General features: G+C 39.9%; 1 protein-coding gene across 1 annotated transcript in view; it reads right to left on the bottom strand.

The window, feature by feature from the left end:
* TMEM132B (transmembrane protein 132B) overlaps positions 1-22,341 on the bottom strand; it is an 826,908-nt gene that overhangs the window by 15,030 nt on the left and 789,537 nt on the right. Inside the window, exon 6 of the mRNA XM_082244082.1 lies at positions 17,561-17,766. Within this exon, the coding sequence (XP_082100208.1) occupies positions 17,561-17,766 (206 nt within the window). The remainder of the gene's footprint in view (positions 1-17,560; positions 17,767-22,341) is intronic.

Raw genomic sequence — 22,341 nt, 5'->3', positions numbered from 1 at the left:
CTAACACACAGATCAGGAAAAAACAGACCGAAAATGATAATCAGATCCACCAAAGGGTCAATTATACCCATGCCTAGAAATTCTAGGAAAGATCTGTCTTCTGCACAAAGACAAAAGACTCCTGCACAAACTAGCAATCACCCTACCTAACAACTTATTGTGAGACTTCCTCTAAAAAGTTCAGTAATAAATAGGACATCTACATGAGTGCAAAAGAGATGTGAAACCTACATAATGTCCACAGCACTAATAGTGTGCCAGTACCAGGATAACAGTTAAGTAAAGAAAACAAGAGTACTTTTAACTGCATGTCTCCACATGTGGTATACCCAATACTATTTAAGTGTGTCAAGATAAATACATTTTATTTCAATAAATATTGTATTTCTTGCTTCTTTGGTCCATGGACATTTCAAAAGGAATCTCACTTAAAGAGGAAGTAAACCCTCCTCTGCAAGTTGTACCTATAGGTAAGCCTATGATAAGGCTTACCTATATTTACTGTAAATATCTCCTAAACATGTACCGTTTAGGAAATATTTACCTTACAAGCAGCCAGTGACGTCACTGGTGCATGCGCTCTGAAGGAACAGCCGCTCGTGCCGTTCCTTCAGAGCCCCGTGACGGGAGTGACGTCACCGCGGCTCCGGCCAATCAGATGGCCGGATGCCGCGATCCCGGAAGACGACCGACTGGACATGTCGCCCGTCATAGAGGTGAGCGGGCGGCACGGCGGGGGCTCGTTCTAAGGTAAGTATTTGATAATGAGCTAGTATGCGATGCATACTAGCTTATTATGTCTTTCTCTTTCAGGGTGAAAAAAAAAACATAAAATGTTTTTTCGGTTTACAACCTCTTTAAGATGAGGATTGAGCATGGACTCCTTCTCTTTGAGTCAGCAACCTTTCTAAACTTTGATCTCCATCTGTATAGCCTAACCCTTTACCACTCAAGTGTGTCACCAAAAATAGTTGTATTGTTTTATATATTTACTGTATATTTCATTCCTACTTCTAAATTTATGTATAAATATGTATGTTTCAACACTAGTGATGAGCTAAACTTGCCTGGATTTGGTTTGTTTCGGTGGGTGAGTCGCCGAATGTTACTAATGTTGATTCAGAGTGCCTTTCCCAAACCCCTTTAAAGTCAATAGTAGACAAATGTTAACAGCAAAGTTGATTTTCTAGGCTAACAAGTAAGGAATGGGGAAACAAAAGGCATAGGGCTGGCCACTGCTCTAGGGAACATGTATCAAAGAAAAAAAACACTTTTTTAAATTCCAGTTGGAAGGGAGCAGCAATTTTAGTAATGCCTTGTGAATAGCACATTATTATGAAGTGAACAACCTACTATAGAAAACCAGATATTTCCAAAGAAAAAGGATTATTAAAGAACAATTGCCAGTAAATGACAGCTCCCAGCTGCTTGTGGGGGTGAGTGGTCAGGGGGCTTATCGGAATCTGGAAACCCCTTGTAAAAACAAGGGTACCCCAGATACGACCCCCTTTTGTAAATGAGTATTGGGTACATAGAACCCCTACACAATCACAAAGAGTGTACAGTATTGTGCAAAAGTTTTAGGCAGGTGTGAAGAAATGCTGTAAAGTAAGAATGCTTTCAAAATTATATATTTTAATTGCTTATTGTTATCAATTTACAAAATGCAAAGTGATTGTACAGATGCAAAATCTAAATCAAATCAGTCCTTATACTTGCACAAAGTCAGGGATTTTGTAGGTGATGGTTTGGCCCCCCACAGAGCCCTGATCTTAACATCATTGAGTCTGTCTGGGATTACATGAACAGGCAGAAGTTATTGAGGCAGCCTACACACAGATATAATCTGTGGTTAGTTCTCCAAGCTGTTTGGAACAACCTACTTGATGAGTTTCTTCAAAAACTGTGTGGAAGTGTACCTGGAAGAATTGATGCTGTTTTGAAGACAAAGGGCGGTCACACCAAATATTGATTTGATTTAGATTTCTTTTATTCTGATTTAGCTTCCATTTTGTTAATTGATAATAAATAAACTATTAACACTTCTATTTCTGAAAGCATTGCTAATTTACAGCATTTTTTGACACCTGTCTAAAACTTTTACACAGTAGTGCAAACAGTAAATTTAGACACCATACTTTTTGACAAGTACCGTATTTATCGGCATATAACAAGCACCGGTGTATAACACGCACCTCAATTTTAGGAGGGAAATTTCAGCAAAAAAGTTTAAATTTGAAATAAACAGCTTTGAACTATGAACTTTTTTTTTAATCAAATGCAGCCTCACCAGTGCCCATGAATGCAGCCTCATCAGTGCAGTGTCCATAAATGCAGCCTCACCAGCGCAGTGTCCAGAAATGAAGCCTCGCCAGTGCAGAGTCCTTTATTGCAGCCTCGCCAGCGCAGTGTCCTCTATTGCAGCCTCACCAGCACAGGGTTCTCTATTGCAGCCTCACCAGCGCAGTGTCCTCAATTTCAGCCTCACCAGCACAATGTCCTCTATTGCAGCCGCGCCAGCGCAGTGTCCTCTTTTGCAGCCTCACCAGCGCCATTGCTGGGGACGGGCCGGGCCGGGCCGGGCCTGGCTGAGGAGTGGGAGGACAAGCGGCTGCTGTCATCTGAAGCCCGGCGCCTATGATAGATGTAACACGTCCCAGCCACTGGGCTGTCTATCATAGGAGGCGCGACTTCAGATGACAGCGACTGCTTATCTTTCCTTCTCCTCGGCCCGGCCTGCCCCCCTCTGCCTCTCGGTGCCACCTGGGTTTTTTCTTTTATTATATATTGATGTATAACATGCACTGCTGCTTTGCCCTCCATTTTTAGGAGGAAAAAGTGTGTGTTATATGCCAATAAATACAAAACTTTATTTTTAAAAAAAATAATAATAAAAAAAAAAAGGTCCACAATATACATCCATTGTCGGTCACATTATCCAGCGATGTGGCTGCTCATCAATAAAGATGAACAACGCCCACTCAGTAAAAGAAAAACCCCATTAACTGGCCAACACATCTGATCCCCTCACTAATTATGCGTGAATGACAGCACCCAAGCCCCACCACTAAATGTGAACAAAGGGGTGGGGTGTCATGTACCTGTATGAGGAGCTCAAAATTATGATTCTAGGACAATATCACCCTTGGACAATATCCCCCCTGGACAACATCCCCCCGGACAATATCCTCCCTGGACAATATCCCCCTAGACAATATCCCCCCTCTAACCCTAACATTATGTCCAGGGGGATGTTTTCCGGGGGGGATATTGTCCCAGGGGATATTGCCCGGGGGATGTTGTCCCGGGGGGATTATGTCCAGGGGGATGTTTTCCAGGGGGATATTGTCCCGGGGGATAATGTCCGGGGGGATATTGTCCTGATACCCAAAATTATGCATGATCTCTCTGGCTGCTGACATGATGTTCCTGACGCGGGGTCCCCCAGGTGATGAAATTGAGCAAATAGAGATATGACCACATTTGGTCAATGGCATCACAAGGAACTTGAAATCAGTCACTTATCCCTAGATGACAGCTGAGGGGGCAGGGAAGGGATACATCACTGGTTTTTAGTAAGGTCGTGCCGTAACAAATGGAAATCCTGAGCAGGAAGCTGCCACATTTAGTAGCGATGGTAATACCACTACTAAATGTATCACTCCCTGCTGCTGCCAGAGGTTCAACACTGCCAAAAACCTATTTAGATCAGTTGTTTAACCAAACCCAGAGCTCACTATTTTCAAAATTGTGTAAAGTCTAAAGAAGCGATCTATTGCATCCCAAAAGATGATCTTTAATAATTTAGCTGATAAGGGGTTTACTCAAAATGCAAAGTCTCTTCTTTTAGAAAAGAAAAAAAAAACAATTTGATTGCTTAGCTATTAATGTTTGTTTTTGTCACAAGACACTAGAATATTACCTGTAAGAATTAATACCTAATGATATTTAACAATAAAATACCATGTATAGGCTCCTGCTGACAGTTCAAGGTAGCTTGGTACCATGATTAAAAAGGTATTTGTTTTATTTAAAACAAAAAATATGGTATACTTACCTGCTCTGTGCAATAATATTGCACAGAGCAGTCCCTTACCTCTTCTTCTGGAGTCCCCCGCTGGTGCAGTCAACTCATTCTACACACAACTGCCCCCCCCCCCAGCAAGCCCTGTATTGAGGGGCCAACAGTGCAGGTGTGCTTCTGAGCTGGGCTGTGTGTGTTCATAGACACACACACACACACACACAGTGTGGCTTGGCCACACCTCCTTTCCCTCCTCACAGAATTTGACTGACCGCAGCAGAAGGCTATGGCTCCTACTGCTCTCAGAGTCTCCTGTGAGATCAGGCTGAAGAAGCAGCAGCGCTGCAGAAGGGACGGTACTGGATTGGTGGAGGAGTCAAGTAAGTGCATGGGAAGGGGGAAATGTTTTATGAAGCAGGTTTTTTTCACCTTAATTCAGGAAATGAATTAAGATATAACTTTCTTTTACTTTAGAACCACTTTAGCTACTTGTATATTAAACAAAATGGATAGAAAATTGATTTATACAAGGAACTTTCATGAGTTTGTGAATGTTTCCCTACATTTGTATTTCACACAATTTGGGTATTCTGTGCTGTGGATGGACACATTTGTAAAAGATTAGGCAGCTTACAGAAAAGGCACTGGAGTGTTGGGGCAGGCCAATCTGTCGTCATTCAGCTGTAAATTAGTGAATTTACTCATAGCAAATATACAGTATATCCAGTCAATGTTTTGAAATCTATAAACTCGTGATCATTTGCAATTGTTGTTGGATCTAATGACAGGAAAAACATCTAGCATTACCTAAGCTTTAATTATTTTTCTTCGAGCTTTCAGTATAGTTTGCAAAGAGCTACTTCATTTCTAAATTGTATCCAATCTGGGTGATGGCATTTTATTAAATCTGGCTGCTGACAAATTTCCCTCGAGCAAGGCTCGATCTTTTCTTCCACAACACAGGAGATGGATCAAAGTGCTGTCCATGCACCAGTGTCAACCCTTTGGTTTGAAAATTCTGTATATGGTTCTTTCCTTTGCTTCTTTACAAATATGACACAGAAAACATGACATTTTGAGAAGGCTCAATAACAGACAATGACAGCAAAATTATAGATTTTCTCAGCCCCATACAAAAGCTAAAAGAATCATATAAAATAATATACTCAAGAAACATCTCCTCAAACAATACAAAACTATGTTTAAATATTATTTTGCCACAGCCTAACATACAGAATCTTTCATCTCCATAGAACCATAGTTGAAGTTTCACACACAAGCAGAACATGGGTTTGAAATCTTATGACTTGGACTGATATGTGTCCTTTCTATGCTAGAGCATGAAAAAAAGCTACGATACAATGTATAGTTAAAGTTACATATATTTTGATGATAGATGTCAGCTTTCAAATTCTTCCTCTATATGAAATGTCAAGCTTTGACAGGAGACCAAAATTATAGCACAAATAACTACTCACAGCCAATCCAAAGTTTGCAGTGCTTACTGGCGAGTTTCTTCTGTAGTCTGTAGGAGTTTTCAATGATTATAGAGCTGCATTAACATGTGTCTATTATATATGCCTAGTGTTTAGTTTTAAAGGAGCAATATGACCAAAGCTCTTGTGAATAAAGAGTTTTGGTCATAATGCGCCTTTAAAACTAAGCGCTAGGCAGATATAAAGACCGTACTAGGCCATACCTCTACGGGACACAAGAGTGCACTTTGTTCAGCACTCTTGCAATTAAGATTCAGCTGACAGTGGGCTAAAGCTCATTGTCAGCTGATGTCACAGAGCCATTCTAGGCTCTGCAGGGATCCCAACAATAATGAGCAGCAGCTGGCTCAGCCTCTCAGCGTGCTGCTGAGAGCCTGAGCCACCTGCTCCAACTCACTCCAGTGAGTGCTGGGGGTACACAACAGAGAGCGGTGACAAACAGTCATCACTCTCTGCTCAGTGAACACCAAGAACTCAGCAATCAGCAGTAATGTGATCCATCCGGTCTAAGAGATAATTTAGTATATTATTAGTATATTTGCCAGCACAGGTAGGGGGTACCGACTCACCAAAATGGTGGCACCTTTCCCTTTAACTCTTGAACACAGAAAGACTATCAACAAGAAGGATTGGGAAGGAACCCACAGTAGTACTAGAGGGGAGGAGGGGAAAGAGGCAAACTGTAGGTCTCTCCTAGAATAATAAACTTTTTAGTATCAAAAATAAAGTACAAAATCAAGTAAAGCAAACTACACACAAATGATTTGTGTGTGGTTTTCTTTATTTGATTTTATCCTTTATTTTTGATACTCAATACATTTTATTATTCTAGGAGAGACCGCGGTTTGCCTCATTCCCCTCCTCCCCTCTAGAACTCCTGTGGGTTCCTTCCCAATCCTTCTGTTTGATAGTTTCTCTGTAAAGATATTAATACAACTGGATCACATTTCTATGTTGGCTTACTGTACACAGCCACCAATTCCATGGAGCTATTTTTGCAAAGTGAGCTGTTAGTCAATAAGAAAAGGTAATAAATAAAACCAATCAAGAAAGAAAGATAATGTAATTGTATTCAGGCAGACTTACTGTGCATGAGCCCTGCTGCTCTGAGAATTCGGTTTTAGGTTAAAACTGATTTTACACAGGGTTTTTACAGCTGCTATCTAAGGGATGAAAAGAGTTGGGATATGAGACAAAGAGCACTAAAGGGCTTTTAGCAGCATCTATGTACAGGGTACTGTTAGATAGGATAGTAATAGGTAGGATAGTAATAGGTATGGCATGAGTCATCTGAAGACTTAGAAAAGTTAGGAACAGATTGGGAAAGATCAGCACTGTATTATTTTTGTTTTTGGTAGCAAAACCAACATGCAGTGTTTTGTAAAGTTTTCCTCAACTCAAGACACTTACATTTATAGAAAAATAAGACATTACAAAAAAAAAAGTTTCTGTTTTCTGTACTATAAGTAATTTTTGCTTGGGGGATAGTTTTTTATCAATCGTTTTGTGGCATATGGCTGCCTGACATTTTAATTGGGCTGTTAAAGTCTAGTTAGTTTTTTATGTTCTTATCCCACAGAAATTTTACCCAGTATTTTAAAGCCTATTTACAATGCATGCAATGTGAAATGTTTTACTGTTGGTGATAAATATAAGCTCTTGAAAATAGTATATACATTTTAGAGTGATAATCCCTATTTCCTTATATTAACAGAGAAGCTGTACTTTTCTCATATAAGGCAAAATAAGTAATGACTGCATACAGTGTTTTTAGTTAAGTGAACCTGTTACTTTACCTACTATGACACAGGATAAGCTTGACCGCCTAACCTTAAATGTACATCATGTTTTTTACATTAAATACCGGGGTTATGGCAGCAGCTATGCCCCCCACCATCACCACTTCCCAGTTGTTTCAGGGTTTACTCAGCAAATAGCTGGGCAGGAAGTGAGGGCAAGATGGTCCCCACTTGGCTTTTTGCCCTTGGAGGACCAGAGCGACCTCCAACGTCACTTCCGAATCTTGGCCATCAACTTTTTATTTTCCTAAAGTCAAAGTTCAATTTTTTTTTTTCTTTTAAAGGTAAATGAGAGATCATGTCATGCTGATTTCTATTACAAAGTTTACATTCCTTGTAATAGGAATAAAAGTGATAAAAAAAAAGTAAAAACAAAAGGCACAGTCTACAAAAGTAAATGAAAAAAGAAAAAAAATGTAAGCTCCCTATTCCTCTGTGCTTGCGGACAGAAGCAAATACATACATAAGTCACACCCGCATATGTAAACGGTGTTCGCGCCACACATGTGAGGTATCGCCACAATTGTTAGAGGGAGAGCAATAATTCTCAGACCTCCTGTAAAAAATTTTAAAGCGCCGCCTATTAAGATTTTTAGGTAGCGTAGTTTGTCGCCATTGCATGAGCATGTGCAATTTTAAAGCATGACATAAAAGGTTTCTATTTACTCAGTGTAACACTATCGTTCACAAAAAAATTGCGTTTGAAAGACCGCTGCGCAAATACAGTGTGACATAAAATATTGCAACAACCGCCATTTTATTCTCTAGGGTCTCTGCTATAAAAAAAATCATCAGCGAGCCAGTGCAATCGGTGAGCCAAAAAACAAATCGGCTGGCGGTGGCCGTTTACCATATAGATGGCCGAGGACTAGAGGGTCCCTGGTCTTCTCTTTGACATTCGGAGGCCGGGCGTGACATTATGACATCATGTCCGCGTGCTCGGACACAGAAGTGAACGCATACATATGTCGCGCCCACTTATGTAAACGACGTTCAAACCACACATGTGAGGTATCACAGCGAATATCAGAGTGAGAGCAATAATTCTAGCCTAAGACATCCTCTGTAACTCTAAACAGGTAATCTGTAAAAAAAATTTAAAGCCTTGCCTATGGAGATTTTTATGTATCGAAGTTTGCCACCATTCCACGAATGTGCGCAATTTTAAAGCATGACATGTTAAGTATCTATTTACTTGGTGTAACAGCATCTTTCACATTAGTATAAAAAACCTGGCTAATTTTAGTGTTTTGTTTTTTTTAATTCATAAAACTCTATTGTTTTCCAAAAAAAATGTTTAAAAAATTGCTGCACAAATACCTTGTGACATAAAAAGTTGCGACAACCACCATTTTACTCTCTAGGGTCTCTGCTAAAAAACATATATAATGTTTGGGGGTTCTGAGTAATTTTCTAGCAAAAAAATTGGGATTTTTACTTGTAGGACAGAAGTGTCAGAATTGGCTTGGGTGGCAAGTAGTTAAAGTTGTTAATGTTTGGACAGGCTGTTTGCACTGCATGTCAGCCATATAACTAAGCATAACTAGGCAATCATGTGGTTGTCTTGTGTGTATGTATATTTAAAGCATGTACAGAGCCTACAGTCTTTACATGTCTCATTTGTGTGTACTTTTACATACAGGGACTCAGTGCTGCCTGCCAGGACCTTGAGCAGATATGAGTTGGGGAGGGATGGCTAAGGGGTGTGATAACTTGAATATTGACATTTGCACTATGTATAACATTCTTAATACTATTGCAAATAGAATACTCATGTGTTTTAGCATTGTATATTTTAATAAAAAGTAATTTTAATTGATAATTACAGAAGCTAAATTTTTGTGTCTTTTACAGATTTAACCAAAGAAACATGTATTTACAACACAGGGACAACATTTGTAACCATTACATTTTTTTAATATGTGATTATTTGTGTCATAGAAAGCACAAAATATAATCACAGCACAAAAAAGAAGAAACCATTAACATACAAATAGATATACATAACTTAGAAGGGGGCACAGAGTACCCAAGACTATATGATAAATTGTTACCTAGACATGATTCAAGAAAAACAGACACACATCCATCCAACCTCACATACACCCCGCCATACCCACATTGTAAGGTAAGAAAAAATAAGTATAGGACATTAGCAGACAACATTCAAAATGGGCACATCTGAATAAAATGTCATAGGGGACTCCTATAATAGACTCCACGTTTTGTGGAATTTCTTGGGACATGCTCCACTATCCTAACTTTTTTTTTGCATTTAGTCAGGTCAGCATTAATTAAATGAAAGACTTGCGTTGAAGTAGGGGGATTGGAGTTCTTCCAATTGAGCAGAATGGATTTTCTTGCTTAAAAGAATATTAGAATTATTGCAATTTTAGTGCACTAGTTCAATAATTTGCAATAATTCAATAATTTGACAGCTTAAACTCAGTAAACTTTAGTAAAAACAAATATAGTAGTTTGAGGAAATGTCAAGTGAATGTTCCCTTACCAGCAATGTTGGCAGCACCTGACAGCCGATGGAAATATTGGCTGGGGTGCCGACATAGCTGGATTCCAGGACAGGTAAGTGTCCTAATATTAAAAGTCAGCAGCTACAGTATGTACTAAGGGCTGGGTGTTTTAATGCACCTCATTTAAAGTCCTTTTTTCTCATAACAGAATGTGCAACTGCTGACTTTACATTTTTGGAGAGGGGGCGTAACTCCACTTTAATGTAAATCTAGAGTGACTAACAGCCAAGATGATATCCCAATATGATAAATATAGAGTGCATTCAGAAAGTTTTCACAGTGCTTCACTTTTTCCGCATTTTGTTATGTAACAGCCTTATTCCAAAATAGATTCAATTCATTATTTTCCTCATAATTCTACAAACAATACCCCATAATGATAATGTGATAGAAATTTGTTTGAAATCTTTGCTAATTTATTAAAAATAAAAAATGAAAAAATCCCATGTACATAAATATTTACAACCTTTGCCATAACACTCAAAATTAAGCTCAGGTGCATCCTGTTTCCACTGATCATCCTTGAGAGGTTTCTACAACTTTATTGGAGTCCACATGTGGTAAATTCACTTGATTAGACATGATTTGGAAAGGCACATTCCTGTCTACATAAGGTACCACAGTTAACAGTGCATGTCAGAGCACAAACCAAGCCATGAAATCCAAGGAATTGTCTGTAGACCTCCGAGACAGGATTGTATTGAGGCACAGATCTGGGGAAGGGTACAGAAAAATGTCTGCAGCATTGAAGGTCCCAATGAGCACAGTGGCCTCCATAATTCGTAAATTGAAGAAGTTTGGAACCACCAGGACTCTTCCTAGAGCGGGTCACCACACCAAACTGAGTGATCGAGGAAGAAGGGCCTTAGTCAGGGAGGTGACCAAGAACCTGATGGTCACTCTGACAGAGCTCCAGCATTTCTCTGTGGAGAAAGGTGAACCTTCCAGAAGAACAACCATCTCTACAGCACTCCATCAATCAGGCCTGTATGGTAGAGTGGCCAGGCAGAAGCCACTCCTCAGTAAAAGGCACATGACAGCCTGCCTGGAGTTTGCCAAAAGGCACCTAAGGATCTCTCAGACCATAAGATACAAAATTCTCTGTTCTGATTAAACAAAGATTGAATTCTTTGGCCTGACTGGTAATTGTCATGTCTAGAGGAAACCAGGCACTGCTCATCACCTAGCCAATACCATCCCTACAGTGAAGCATGGTGGTGGCAGCATCATTCTAGTCAGGATCAAGGGAAAGATGGGTGCAGCAATGTACAGAGACATCCTTGATGAAAACCTGCTCCAGAGCGCTCTGGACCTCAGACTGGGTCGAAGGCTCATTTTCCAACAGGACAATGACCCTAAGTACACAGCCAAGATAACAAAGAAGTGGGCGCTCTGGACCTCAGACTGGGTCAAAGGCTCATCTTCCAACAGGACAATGACCCTAAGCACACAGCCAAGATAACAAAGAAGTGGATATGGGACAACTCTATGAATGTCCTTGAGTGGCCCAGCCAGAGCCCAGACTTGAACCCGATTTAACATCTCTGGAGAGATCTGAACATGGCTGTGCGCCGATGCTCCCTGTCCAACCTGATGGAGCTTGAGAGGTCCTACAATGAGGAATGTGAGAAACTGCCCATAAATAGGTGTGCCAAGCTTGTAGCATCATACTCGAAAAGACTTAAGTCTGTAATTGGTGCCAAAGGTGGTTCAAAAAGTATTGAGCAAAGGCTGTGAATACCTATGTACATGGGATTTTTTTTGTTCATTATTTTTTTTGTTCATTATTTTTTTATGTAATCCTTTTTGGAATAAGGCTGTAACATAACAAAATGTGGACAATTTGAAGCGCTGTGAAAACTTTCGGTATGCACTGTACACCTTACATTTTTTTCTTTTTTTTTAAACAATACCACAATATGGCTTGTACTAGCCTTCTATAGTCCACTATTAAGGAACATTCAAATTAAAGGAATCAATACTGTAAGCAAACCAGACCCTACTGCTTTGCTCATTTACATGAATTGAATAAATGGACAATTCAAGGAGAATACAGAGGGAATCTCAGCTCTAAACAGCTACAGTACATTTTCACTATATCATCATAGTCTTGGCCAAACTGTATTACTTTAACTGCAGTAGAGAAAAGTAAATAGTCAAGGCATGGCTATGGTGTCTTGTAGTGTATCAGAATTAGAAAACTGGCTGAGCAGAATTACAAACAATGTATTTGCTAAGGCAGTTCAAACATATGTATTTGATTTGTGTAATTAATTGTTTGCCTACACACACTTTAAGCCATTGCTTTATTTAATCAAAACACTAAGTTTAGCTACTGCCACTGCGTGCTGCGATATTTTTCTCCAAAACATTCATCACGTATCTCTGACTGCTACCTCCTCAGGTTGCAGCATTGCAGATACCCATCCAAGTTTCAGATTAGTCTTTGTAACACCACATCAGTTCTACAAGCTTACCTTCTACGCTTCATCACTTTGTGTGTTTCTCTTACTTTCTGGATTTATGTGTGTTATCCTTATTGGGTTAATTAGGATTAAAATGGATGTCAGATTCACTTGCATTTTGTAATAAGAACTGAAATGTTAATGAGCTGATGCTTGTCTTAATTTTTGTTCTGTGTAAAAATCTGACTTTATTATTTGCTAGTTTTTTTGCCACACATTTTGGTTTCTACTGAATCTTTGGTAGTAAAAATGTGATAAAAAATAGAATTCTATGCACAACATACTCAACTTAAACTGAGCATATGATATAAATTCATAAGGAAAGGTTAAACCAAATGTCCTAATAATTATTATATTCAGAGATATGAGTAGTGGAGTGTATATACATATGTGACTTTTTAAGTCAAGTTTGTGTCCATTCCTGTTCATGCTTTTCCTGTACATTTATGAAGCCATTAAGGGCTCAGCAGGGAGATTTGTGACAGGTCTCTGGAAAGGTTGATCATATTTTCTTTGGGGAGGGGGGAAACAACAACAGACAGACCAGAGCTTTGGGGAGAAAAGGGCAGCGCCAGTGGCAGCCTGAATATCTCTTCCTTTACACCCTAGACATAACTAGCTTTGCACTGCAAGGGAACATTTTTTCTAAAATTCTGGAGTTGAGCCTTAAGCTCATTAATTATTATAGAATAATTCATTAGTTTAGCTTGTACAGTAGGGATGAGCTTCGGGTTGGAGTCGAACTTGAACATTGGCTGTTCGCTTGTACAGTAGGGATGAGCTTCGGGTTGGAGTCGAACTTGAACATTGGCTGTTCGCTTATCCTTCGAATGACGAATAAATAGGCTTCTTCGCAGGAACTTTGAGTTTCCTGCATTATCATGGACTCTGACCTCTGATTTCAATAAATCACCCGCTGGCCAGGGGATTTGAACCCCACAGCCATCTCACAGCAAGCCTGGTATTCTACCATCTATGCCACCATTAAGTCTGTGTGTAGGGTGAGATAGGAGTTAGTTAGGCAGTAAAAATGTATTCACCCTAAGCGTGCTTGATGGTGGCGTAGCTGGTAGAGCACCAGCCTTGCTAATTGCAGGGTTGTGTGTTTGAATCCCTTGGCCAGCATGTGATTTATAAATGGAATTCTATAGTTAATAAATACATTGCTGGCAGGGAGAGAGTTTTTCGCTTTTTACAGTTTATTGAGATCAGAGTGTGTGTGCAGTGCAGTGTATACCACAAAGTTATATATATATATATATATATATATATATATATATATATATATATATATATATATAGACACTTCAGTTTATATCAGTTTATGTCAGTATTGCTGAAAAAAACGGCATGAGGTCCCCTCCCCCAGGGGTCTGGTATGGATTTTAACCACTTGCCGACTGCCATCAGTATATTTACTGCGGCAGTCAGCCCCTCACAGGCAAAGCGACGTGGGGATACGTCGCTCGCCTATGAGCCTCTAGGGGGCAAGCGCGCGCCGCCGGAGGTGCGCTCCTGCCCCCGCTCATTCACGGACAACCCTGCGCATGTGCCCGGCGGACCCGATGTCCGCCGGCCACTCGCAATCGTCCGTTGCAGAGGGACAAAGGCAGGCGGCTAATGTAAACAAAGCCGCCTGTCATTCTCCCCTGTGTAAGAACGGAGATCATACGGTCCTGCTATGTAGGATCGTATGTCTCTGCTGTTACACCACTAGCCACATCCCTTCACAGTTAGAAGCACGCCCCTAGGGACACACTTAACCCCTGCATCACCAATAAAGTTAACCCCTTCCCTGCCAGTGTCATTTTTACAGTAACAGTGCATATGTATAGCACTGATTACTGTAGTGATGTCACTGGTAACCCCAAAAGTGTCAAAATGTCAGTCAAGGGTCCTATCTGTCCGCCGCAATGTCGCAGTCCCGCAAAAAAATCTCTTTTATGACATCACAAGCTACCCCACAATGCACTGCTCAGGTGCAGTGAATAATTTACTGACATTAGAGTCCCCCCTGCCCCAAAGCACCCACCCCCCCATGTTGAGGGCATGCAGCCTGGTATGGTTTAGGGGGGGCACTCGCTCGCCCCCACCCCCATCCTGGCCTGCCAGGCTGTGTGCTCAGGTAAGGGTCTGGTATGGATCTCAGGGAGAACCCCACGCCATTTTTTTTTTAATTTTGGCGTGGGGTTCCCCTTAAAATCCATACCAGACCCGAGGGGTCTGGAATGGAATGGGGGGGACCCCAAGCCGTTTTTTTTTTTTTTTTTCATTTTTTTATCCGTATTGCCGGGAGCCGACATTACATTACAGCTGCGAACAAGTTTAAATTACATTTTTTGCTTTAGAAATGTCAGTATTGCTGCAGCAGGCTACAAGCATTGCACAAATGCGCTACTTCACAGGCACATTAAGGGCCCCCCCCAGGCACGATATTTAAAGGAATTTTCATTTTTATTGTTTCACTTTAAGCATTATTAAAATCACTGCTCCTGTAAAAACGATCGTTTTAAAAAAAAAAAATTTGCATTGCTTCATGTCCCCCAAGGCAGTACCCGGGTCCCCATACACATTTTTGGACCAATAACTTGCATTTAAGCCTTTAAAATTAGAACTTTTGATTTTTCATGTTCGTGTCCCCCGTAGACTTTAATGGAGTTTGCATGTTCGCTAGAAAATTTCCCCTGTTTGAGATGTTCTGATGTGAACCAAACAGGGGGGTGTTCGGTTCATCACTATTGTACAGCTATAAGTGTAAAAACTGAAAACAAGCTAAGACTATACTTGGGTTGATTTACTAGAACTGGAGAGTACAAAATCTGGTGCAGCTGTGCATTGTAGCCAATCAGCTTCTAACTTTAGCTTGCTCAGTTAAGTTTTGACAAATAACCTGGAAGCTGTTTGGTTTCTATGCAAAGCTGCACCAGATGTTGCACTCTCCGGTTTTAGTAAATCAACCCCTGTTTATTGATTTTGAAAGGCATTAGCTTGCTTTATTTCTCCTTGGAGTTTAGCTTTATGTCCAATCAATGCACTTGTAATGCCATCCAGCAAACGGGTCAGCTGTGGTGATGTAGGAAGGTCTTGTTAGTTCACCTTTATCTGAGCACTGTGTTTTTCACTATAGCCATATTTTACACACTCTTTTTAAATGTTGTTTATACAGACATTGAATGCAAGATTTAATTTGATTGGGACTGTGAGACACTTATTAGTGGTGTTGATACAAAAGAGGGTTGATTCACTAAGAGCAGGTTCACATATATGCGATGACAGACATTGCATGTGATTCGGAGCACACTGCTCTGCAAATCACATGCGATGTCTGTGCAATGCTAATTCAGCCATACAGATTGTATGGCTGAATTCTCATTGCATTCGGACACAACACGCACAGGACCCTTTTTTGGGTCCACACCAGAATTGGATCGCATAAATGTTCACACCTATGTGATACGATTCATGTCCCGAACTGACAGTTCACACTGCGTAATGCTGTGGGGGGTGTTAACTTTGTATTGACACCCCCAGCAATTCGCATATGGCAGTGTGAACTGCGTGCACGTTGAATGTGATGCAGGAACTTGCAGTGGATTTGCAGGGTTCCTGCTTCGCTTATGTGTGAACCAGGACTAAAACTGGAGAGTGCAAAATCTGATGCAGCTGTGCATTTTAGCCAATCAGCTTCTAACTTCAGCTTGTTCAATTAAAGTGATACTAAAGTCTAATTTTTTTTTGGGGGGGGAGTAAAAATAACAAACATGTTATACTTACCTGCTCTGTGCAGTGGTTTTGCACAGAGCAGCCCTGTTTCTCCTCTTCTTGGGTCCCTCGCTGGTGCTCCTGGCCCTTCCCTCCTGCCAAGTGCACATGGGGGCTTGCTTGCTATAAGGGCACCTGAGCCAAGCTGCTGCTCTGTGTGTTAATTCAGACACTGAGCCGCAGATCGGCCCTGCTACCTCTCTCTCCTCAGTGGTTCATTGACTTTGATTGATAGCAGTGGGAACCAAAAGCACCCGCTGCTGTGTCTCAGCCAATCAGGAGGGAGAGTCCCGGATAGCAGAGTTGCCCATGCAAGATCACTGGATCGAAATGGGGCTCAGTTAAGTACTAGGGGGGCTGAGAAGGACTGCTGCACACAGAAGGTATTTTATCCTAATGCATTAGGATAAAATAAAACCTTCTGCCTTTAGAACCACTTTGAGCTTTGACAAAATAACCTAGAGCTTGTTTCTATGCAGAGCTGGTCCTGATTATGCACTCTTCAATTTTAGTAAATCAACCTCTAGGTTTTCTTTTTGTGGGAGACAGGAAGCATCATGTAGTGGGTGTGTCACTTGTCCTGCATTACAAAAATTAGACACAAAAGGGGAGTTGAGTGGACTAGTGCAATACAGAAAAGTCTTATTCATATACTTATGAGCAGGGAGGCCACATTCCCCATAGAAATATAATGATTTCATGTTCAATCTTGATTTAAATAAATCATTAGTTTTCAAAGGTTAACTGGACACTGGTTGGTAAAATTGCTTGATAATTGCTTTTATTCCTTTTATGCATCCTTTTATGCATCTAAGGCCATAATAAACATATTATTCTTTCACATCAGGTTTCCAGATTATCTGTTTATTTGACATTATCCCCTATCAGGGTGACTTCAGTGACTGTAGTGAGGAAAAGCTGGGAACTCTGGGAACTCTGGTAAGGCAATTTTATCAGACCTTAAGAGAGATAGAAACCAGTTTGGGATTAACTTGCAACATTACACTAAATACCTTAACAACAGTATTATGTAGAGTTGGCCTTTAGGATGCAATCACGCTTGCAGATGCGCCCGCTCAGCGAGCAGCTGCAACAAAGCAGCCCCATTGAAAGTAATGGGAGGCTGTCAGCTTTCGTAGCTAATTGAACCCCCTTGCATGTAATCGCTCATGCAAGTGATCAGCCCTGGACACAGGCAGTCTGCGCACTGGGTAAGTCACTCACATGTGATCTCAGCATGAACAACAACATGCAAGTGGGTGTCATTAGTTGCTTTCAATGGGGATGCCTACTTGCATCTGATAACAAGAACCCACCCTGGGATTCTTGCAGCTAATTGCCGAGCAGGTGCATTTACAAGTGTGAATGCACCCTATAATGTATTCTAATGTATTGTAATTAAATTGTAATTGTAATTGTATGTAATGCATTTTAATTTATTCTAATTATGTGCTTTGATCATTTTATTTGGGTTCACTCTTACCTTTTATTAACAGAAACTGGAATCCTCCAGCCTTTAATCTGGCTCAGCTCAGTGTCTGATATTTCTATTTGCAATGGAAGGCGTGGCGCCCACACTGTAACCTCCAGCTGGGTGGTGATGTGTTGGTATGTAAAGTTTACAATGGTATCCACTTTACTTTTCATTTCTTTGCCATTGACAAACACTGAGTCACAATTGTCAGAAACCTGAAAGAAGAAATGCATTCAGTTACTCAGATGCCACTGCATGAAAGCTTTTTTTTTTACAAAGAGTATTTAGACCTTGGAGGAAATATGAAATATAGGGGCAGTAAAAAGAAAACTAGATAATTAATTTACATAGATGACTAGAATGAAATCTGTATCCCTGACTACCAATGAATGACTCTTTACCATTATATGATTTATCAAGTAAGGTTACAGATACATAAAGCAGTACATTGCTAAGTAATATTAACATGTATGAATAAATAAAATGTATAGCTTCATACATTCAGATTTAAATTGGGGGGGGGCTCGCTATGTTTGTATCTATTGTTCAATTAAGGACAAAATCCTCCATTATGGTAAATATTGTTTTTAAGTAGGATATCCAATCTTTTGCACTCTTTTGCATAATGCCATCCACATTTAAAAATAGCCTGACTGCTATTCACAATGATAGTCATGGGAGCAAAGCACAACCCGGCGAGTAATTACGGTCAATAAACATGATCACTTGACTAATTAGTATTGTTGGAGAATTACCTTGCCATAAAAGTATATATTTCCCTGCCCTATGCTGTCAAGAAGCACAAAAAGACAGATCGATCCTACAGCAACTTATAGCTGCTAAATAAAGTTTAACAGTCATAATCCTCAGAAAGAATCCCATGACCAAGCTCGAAATATGACAATTGATCAGAACTGTAAATAGAAAACTTTGAAAGTTGTGCCTTCTTGAATAAGTGGGCAGAACTAATTATTTTCTAAAGGCAATAACTGTAACCTTTTACCTGTAACAATAAGTCCCCGTTCACATTAGGTCGCTCCGACTTCGGGGGCGACCTGTGAAGTCCCGTGCACCGCGACTTTGGCGCGACTTGCACGGACTTCATCTAATGAATGTCTATGCAAGTCGCCTCCAGGTCTCCCCGAAGTAGTACAGGACCCTTTTTCTAAGTCAGAATGACTTGTGTCGCTCCTATTAGAACCAGTCCTGTACTACTCAATGGACCCGACGGTGCGCGACTTGCCAGGCTGACCAAGTCGCCTGGCAAGTCGTAATAGTGTGAACCGGCTTTAACTGTAGCATTTTGAAAAATATTTTCAAAAATATTGTTCTATTTAAATGAAAAATAAAGCATGTCCAAACAGAATACGACAGAGACCATAGCACTGATTCCCATAAAGTGTTAAACTGCCCTAGAGAAAAAAAACATCAAATGTACATACAATACTTTTTTTTTCAGAATCATATTTGCCATTTGATGATATAAATAATGATTCAATTATTTTTCATACAAGTTAGATCTGGTACAATAGACCTTCCATATATTCTATTCTTTCTCCCAAAATAAAAAGATGCTCTTTATGGACCTCTGGTAAGAACAGAGTGAGAAGAGCAAAAATAGATACAATATTCTGAATGGCACTTGTATTCTTTTATTACAAAAGATTGCATGCACGGTACAAAGTGATCTTGGGGGCTGAGGGAAAACCCATTTTACAAAGTCATCTTAGAAGCTTAGCGGGGTCGCTTGTTGCTAGCAGAAAGTGTCATGTTATTATTTTAATCATCAACTGGTTCCAAGATAAAAAAAAAAAACCAAAGGCACTAGTGGAAAGAAAAAGATTTGGCGGTCCAGCCTGATGTTCACTAACCTTCAAAATGACCATCCTACATATGAGCACATAATAGGGTTGATTTACTAAAGGCAAATAGACTGTGCACCTTGCAAAGTGAAATTGCACTCAGCAGGAGCAGTTGCTAGGGAGCATAGTAAATGAGCAGAAGCTCTGGTAACTTTCATCATCCAATAATGTGCAAGCAAAAATGCATTTTTTTTAAATTTTCCTTGCACGTGATTGGATAATCTTTGCAAAGTGAAGCTTTACCTCATTTACTAAGCTCTGGAGCAACTGCACTTGCAGGGTGCAGCTGCACTTTGCAAAGTGCACAATCTATTTGCTTTTAGTAAATCACCCCCAACATTTCTGTATTAGGGCAAAGTTAATTGCAACCAAAAATGTTTTCTTTATAAAAAATTGACACTTCTTTCTTGAACTACTATAAGAGCCCATTCAGACTAGCGTGACACGACTTTGGATTGCTGTGCACTGCAACTTCAGCGTGACTTGCAGAGACTTCACATAAGTCTATGCAAGTCGCTCCGAGGTCACCCCAAAGTAGTACAGGACCCTTTTTCTAAGTCGGAGCGACTTGTGTCGCTCCTATTAGAACGGGTCCTGTGCTAATCAATGGACCGCGACCAACCGCGACTTGTCAGGTTGACAAGTCGCGCTAATGGGAATGGGCTCTTATCCTCATAGGGAGGTTTACCATGTAAAAATAAAATGATCTTTGGCACAGCCTGGCTTCGATTTGCCGCTAAGCAAATTAAGCATAATTTCCTTCGTCAATGAGTGTAAATGCATTGCATAGGTGAGCCTGAGTTTTGTAATTTTGTCATCCAGTTAAATTTGTGATTTTACATGCTCCAATATTTTCTTGTTTTTTTATCTTTGCTGTCCATGAAAGGCACAGCAGCTTGCTCCAGCGCCATAATTTTAACCCGTCTAGTTTTGTTTTTTTTTCTTTTCAACATTCACAGTCATAAATAGCTTTGGGAAGTTCAGAAACAAATCTGCATTTGGTTGGCAGGATAACATCCTTACTTTACCATATTTGGTTCATGCTCATCATCATTGTGTGACAAAGTACAATATGGTATGGATGGACTACAAATTTTGGACAGTTGAATGAATCAAACTATTGACCACAAATATATATTTGAAAATGAAATGCATCTCTGCCACTATCCTTTATTTTACTCCTTGCAGCTTCCACAAATAACACAGCTGAAAGGTGTAGCTGCTTTGCCAGCAACTAATACTTTCAGACAATTAATCTGTAGCCTATCAGCAATCTATTCTCCTGAGAACTGTAGATGTCCCCAGTGACCACCAGAGGAAACTGTTATCTCTCACTTCCAAACAGCCTGTACTGATGGTAGTCATTAGGGATGAACGAATCTGCCTGGGTTCTGTTCACAAACACTTTCGTGAATATTGCTCAAGGTTCCCAAAACTTTATGCCCTATTAAATCTATAGGGTTGGGGAAAATGTTGTTATTTATTCTTCGTAATGTGTAGGATTAATAGACAGTTTATTGTTAAACAGAAGACATGGGAAGACAGGCACTGTCATAGGGGGCATTGTACAAAAAAGAAAATTAAAATTAAAAAAAATAATATTAAAAAAAATATATATATATTTTAGCTTTATGTGCCTTTTAGGGGACTCAGCTTTAAATGGAAAATAAAATAAAATAATTAAAATAATAAAAAATATAGCATATACAATTGTGAAATAAGTCATATTGTAATTGAATGTTATTAAAAATGTCCTTTCCTTTTCAATCTGCAGCTGTTGTAATTTTATGTAAAATGCAATGCAATATGGCTCTCTGGAGGCTTTCCGGATACAGAATGTGTACAGAACACCCCCCAGAAACATAATTTTCTGCTTGTCTGATTGGCTCACTGATTTTCCAAGAAGTCTGCACTAAGATAAAAGTCAGATTTTTGGGCATCCCCTGCAACAAAAATGTCATTTTTGGTAATATACCCCCAATAGGAAATCATGTCTGAAGACCCTGCAATTTTCCTCATTAGAGCTCTGAAGGTGCAGCAGCTGATTTTTAATTATAAAACCACTCCCATTAGACTCATGGGCACAGAGAAACACAGAGGGATTTCTTCAGAACAACAAAAAGGTTTACTATGTACCATGCTACAAATTGCCAAATATCTTATAAAATTGACTGTCACCTGATGTGTAATAAAGTAGGTAAATCGTTCATCTATTTCACCTAAAGCAAAATTCTAGGTTTGTTAAAAAAAAAAAAAAACGGAAGCAATATATTGTATATTGTAAATATATTAACAAGCATCATTACCAATATTTTTACCTACTCCAATTCTAATACATATTATGTAGGTCTTACCATGCCCTTTCCTATAAGGTCTGACAAATGGCGAGTCAGCCTTAATTATTTTCTTGCCATACAAGCAAAATAAAAGCAAGCAACATACACATTTTTAGCTGTTTTTTTTAGAAATTTGAGGTTGCAGATTGACATAAAACTTAATTCCAAGCAGAAAAAAAAAACACCAATTTCTGCAGTTACAACAATCTAATTAATTAAATGTATTGTATAATGCATATTGTAATCTGAAGCAGCAGCACTCTGGGGGAGGGAGTTCAGGCACTAAGAGTAATCAGACTTTTCAGCAGGAGGACAGACCACAGTGAGCAGAGGTATAACCTAATTAATCTCCCATAGCCCTGACGCATGTTATGGGGGTACCTGTGCGTGCTTGCTCCTGAATCTTGCTCTGTGTGTCCATAAGACACACAGAATGGGGCTCATTTCTGCCCCCACACCCTCCTCGCTGGCTGTGATTGTCAGCAGAGGGAGCCAATAGCTCCTGCTGCTGTATCTGAGCCAATGATGAGCAAGAGAGCTGAGATTTATATTTATATTGATGGGGACTAGAGAGGGAGCTGCATGCAGAAGA

The sequence above is a fragment of the Pelophylax lessonae genome (genome assembly GCF_965119305.1).
Source record: "Pelophylax lessonae genome assembly, chromosome: 1".
Taxonomy (NCBI): Eukaryota; Metazoa; Chordata; class Amphibia; order Anura; family Ranidae; genus Pelophylax; species Pelophylax lessonae.
This window is presented reverse-complemented; position numbering and strand designations above follow the sequence as displayed.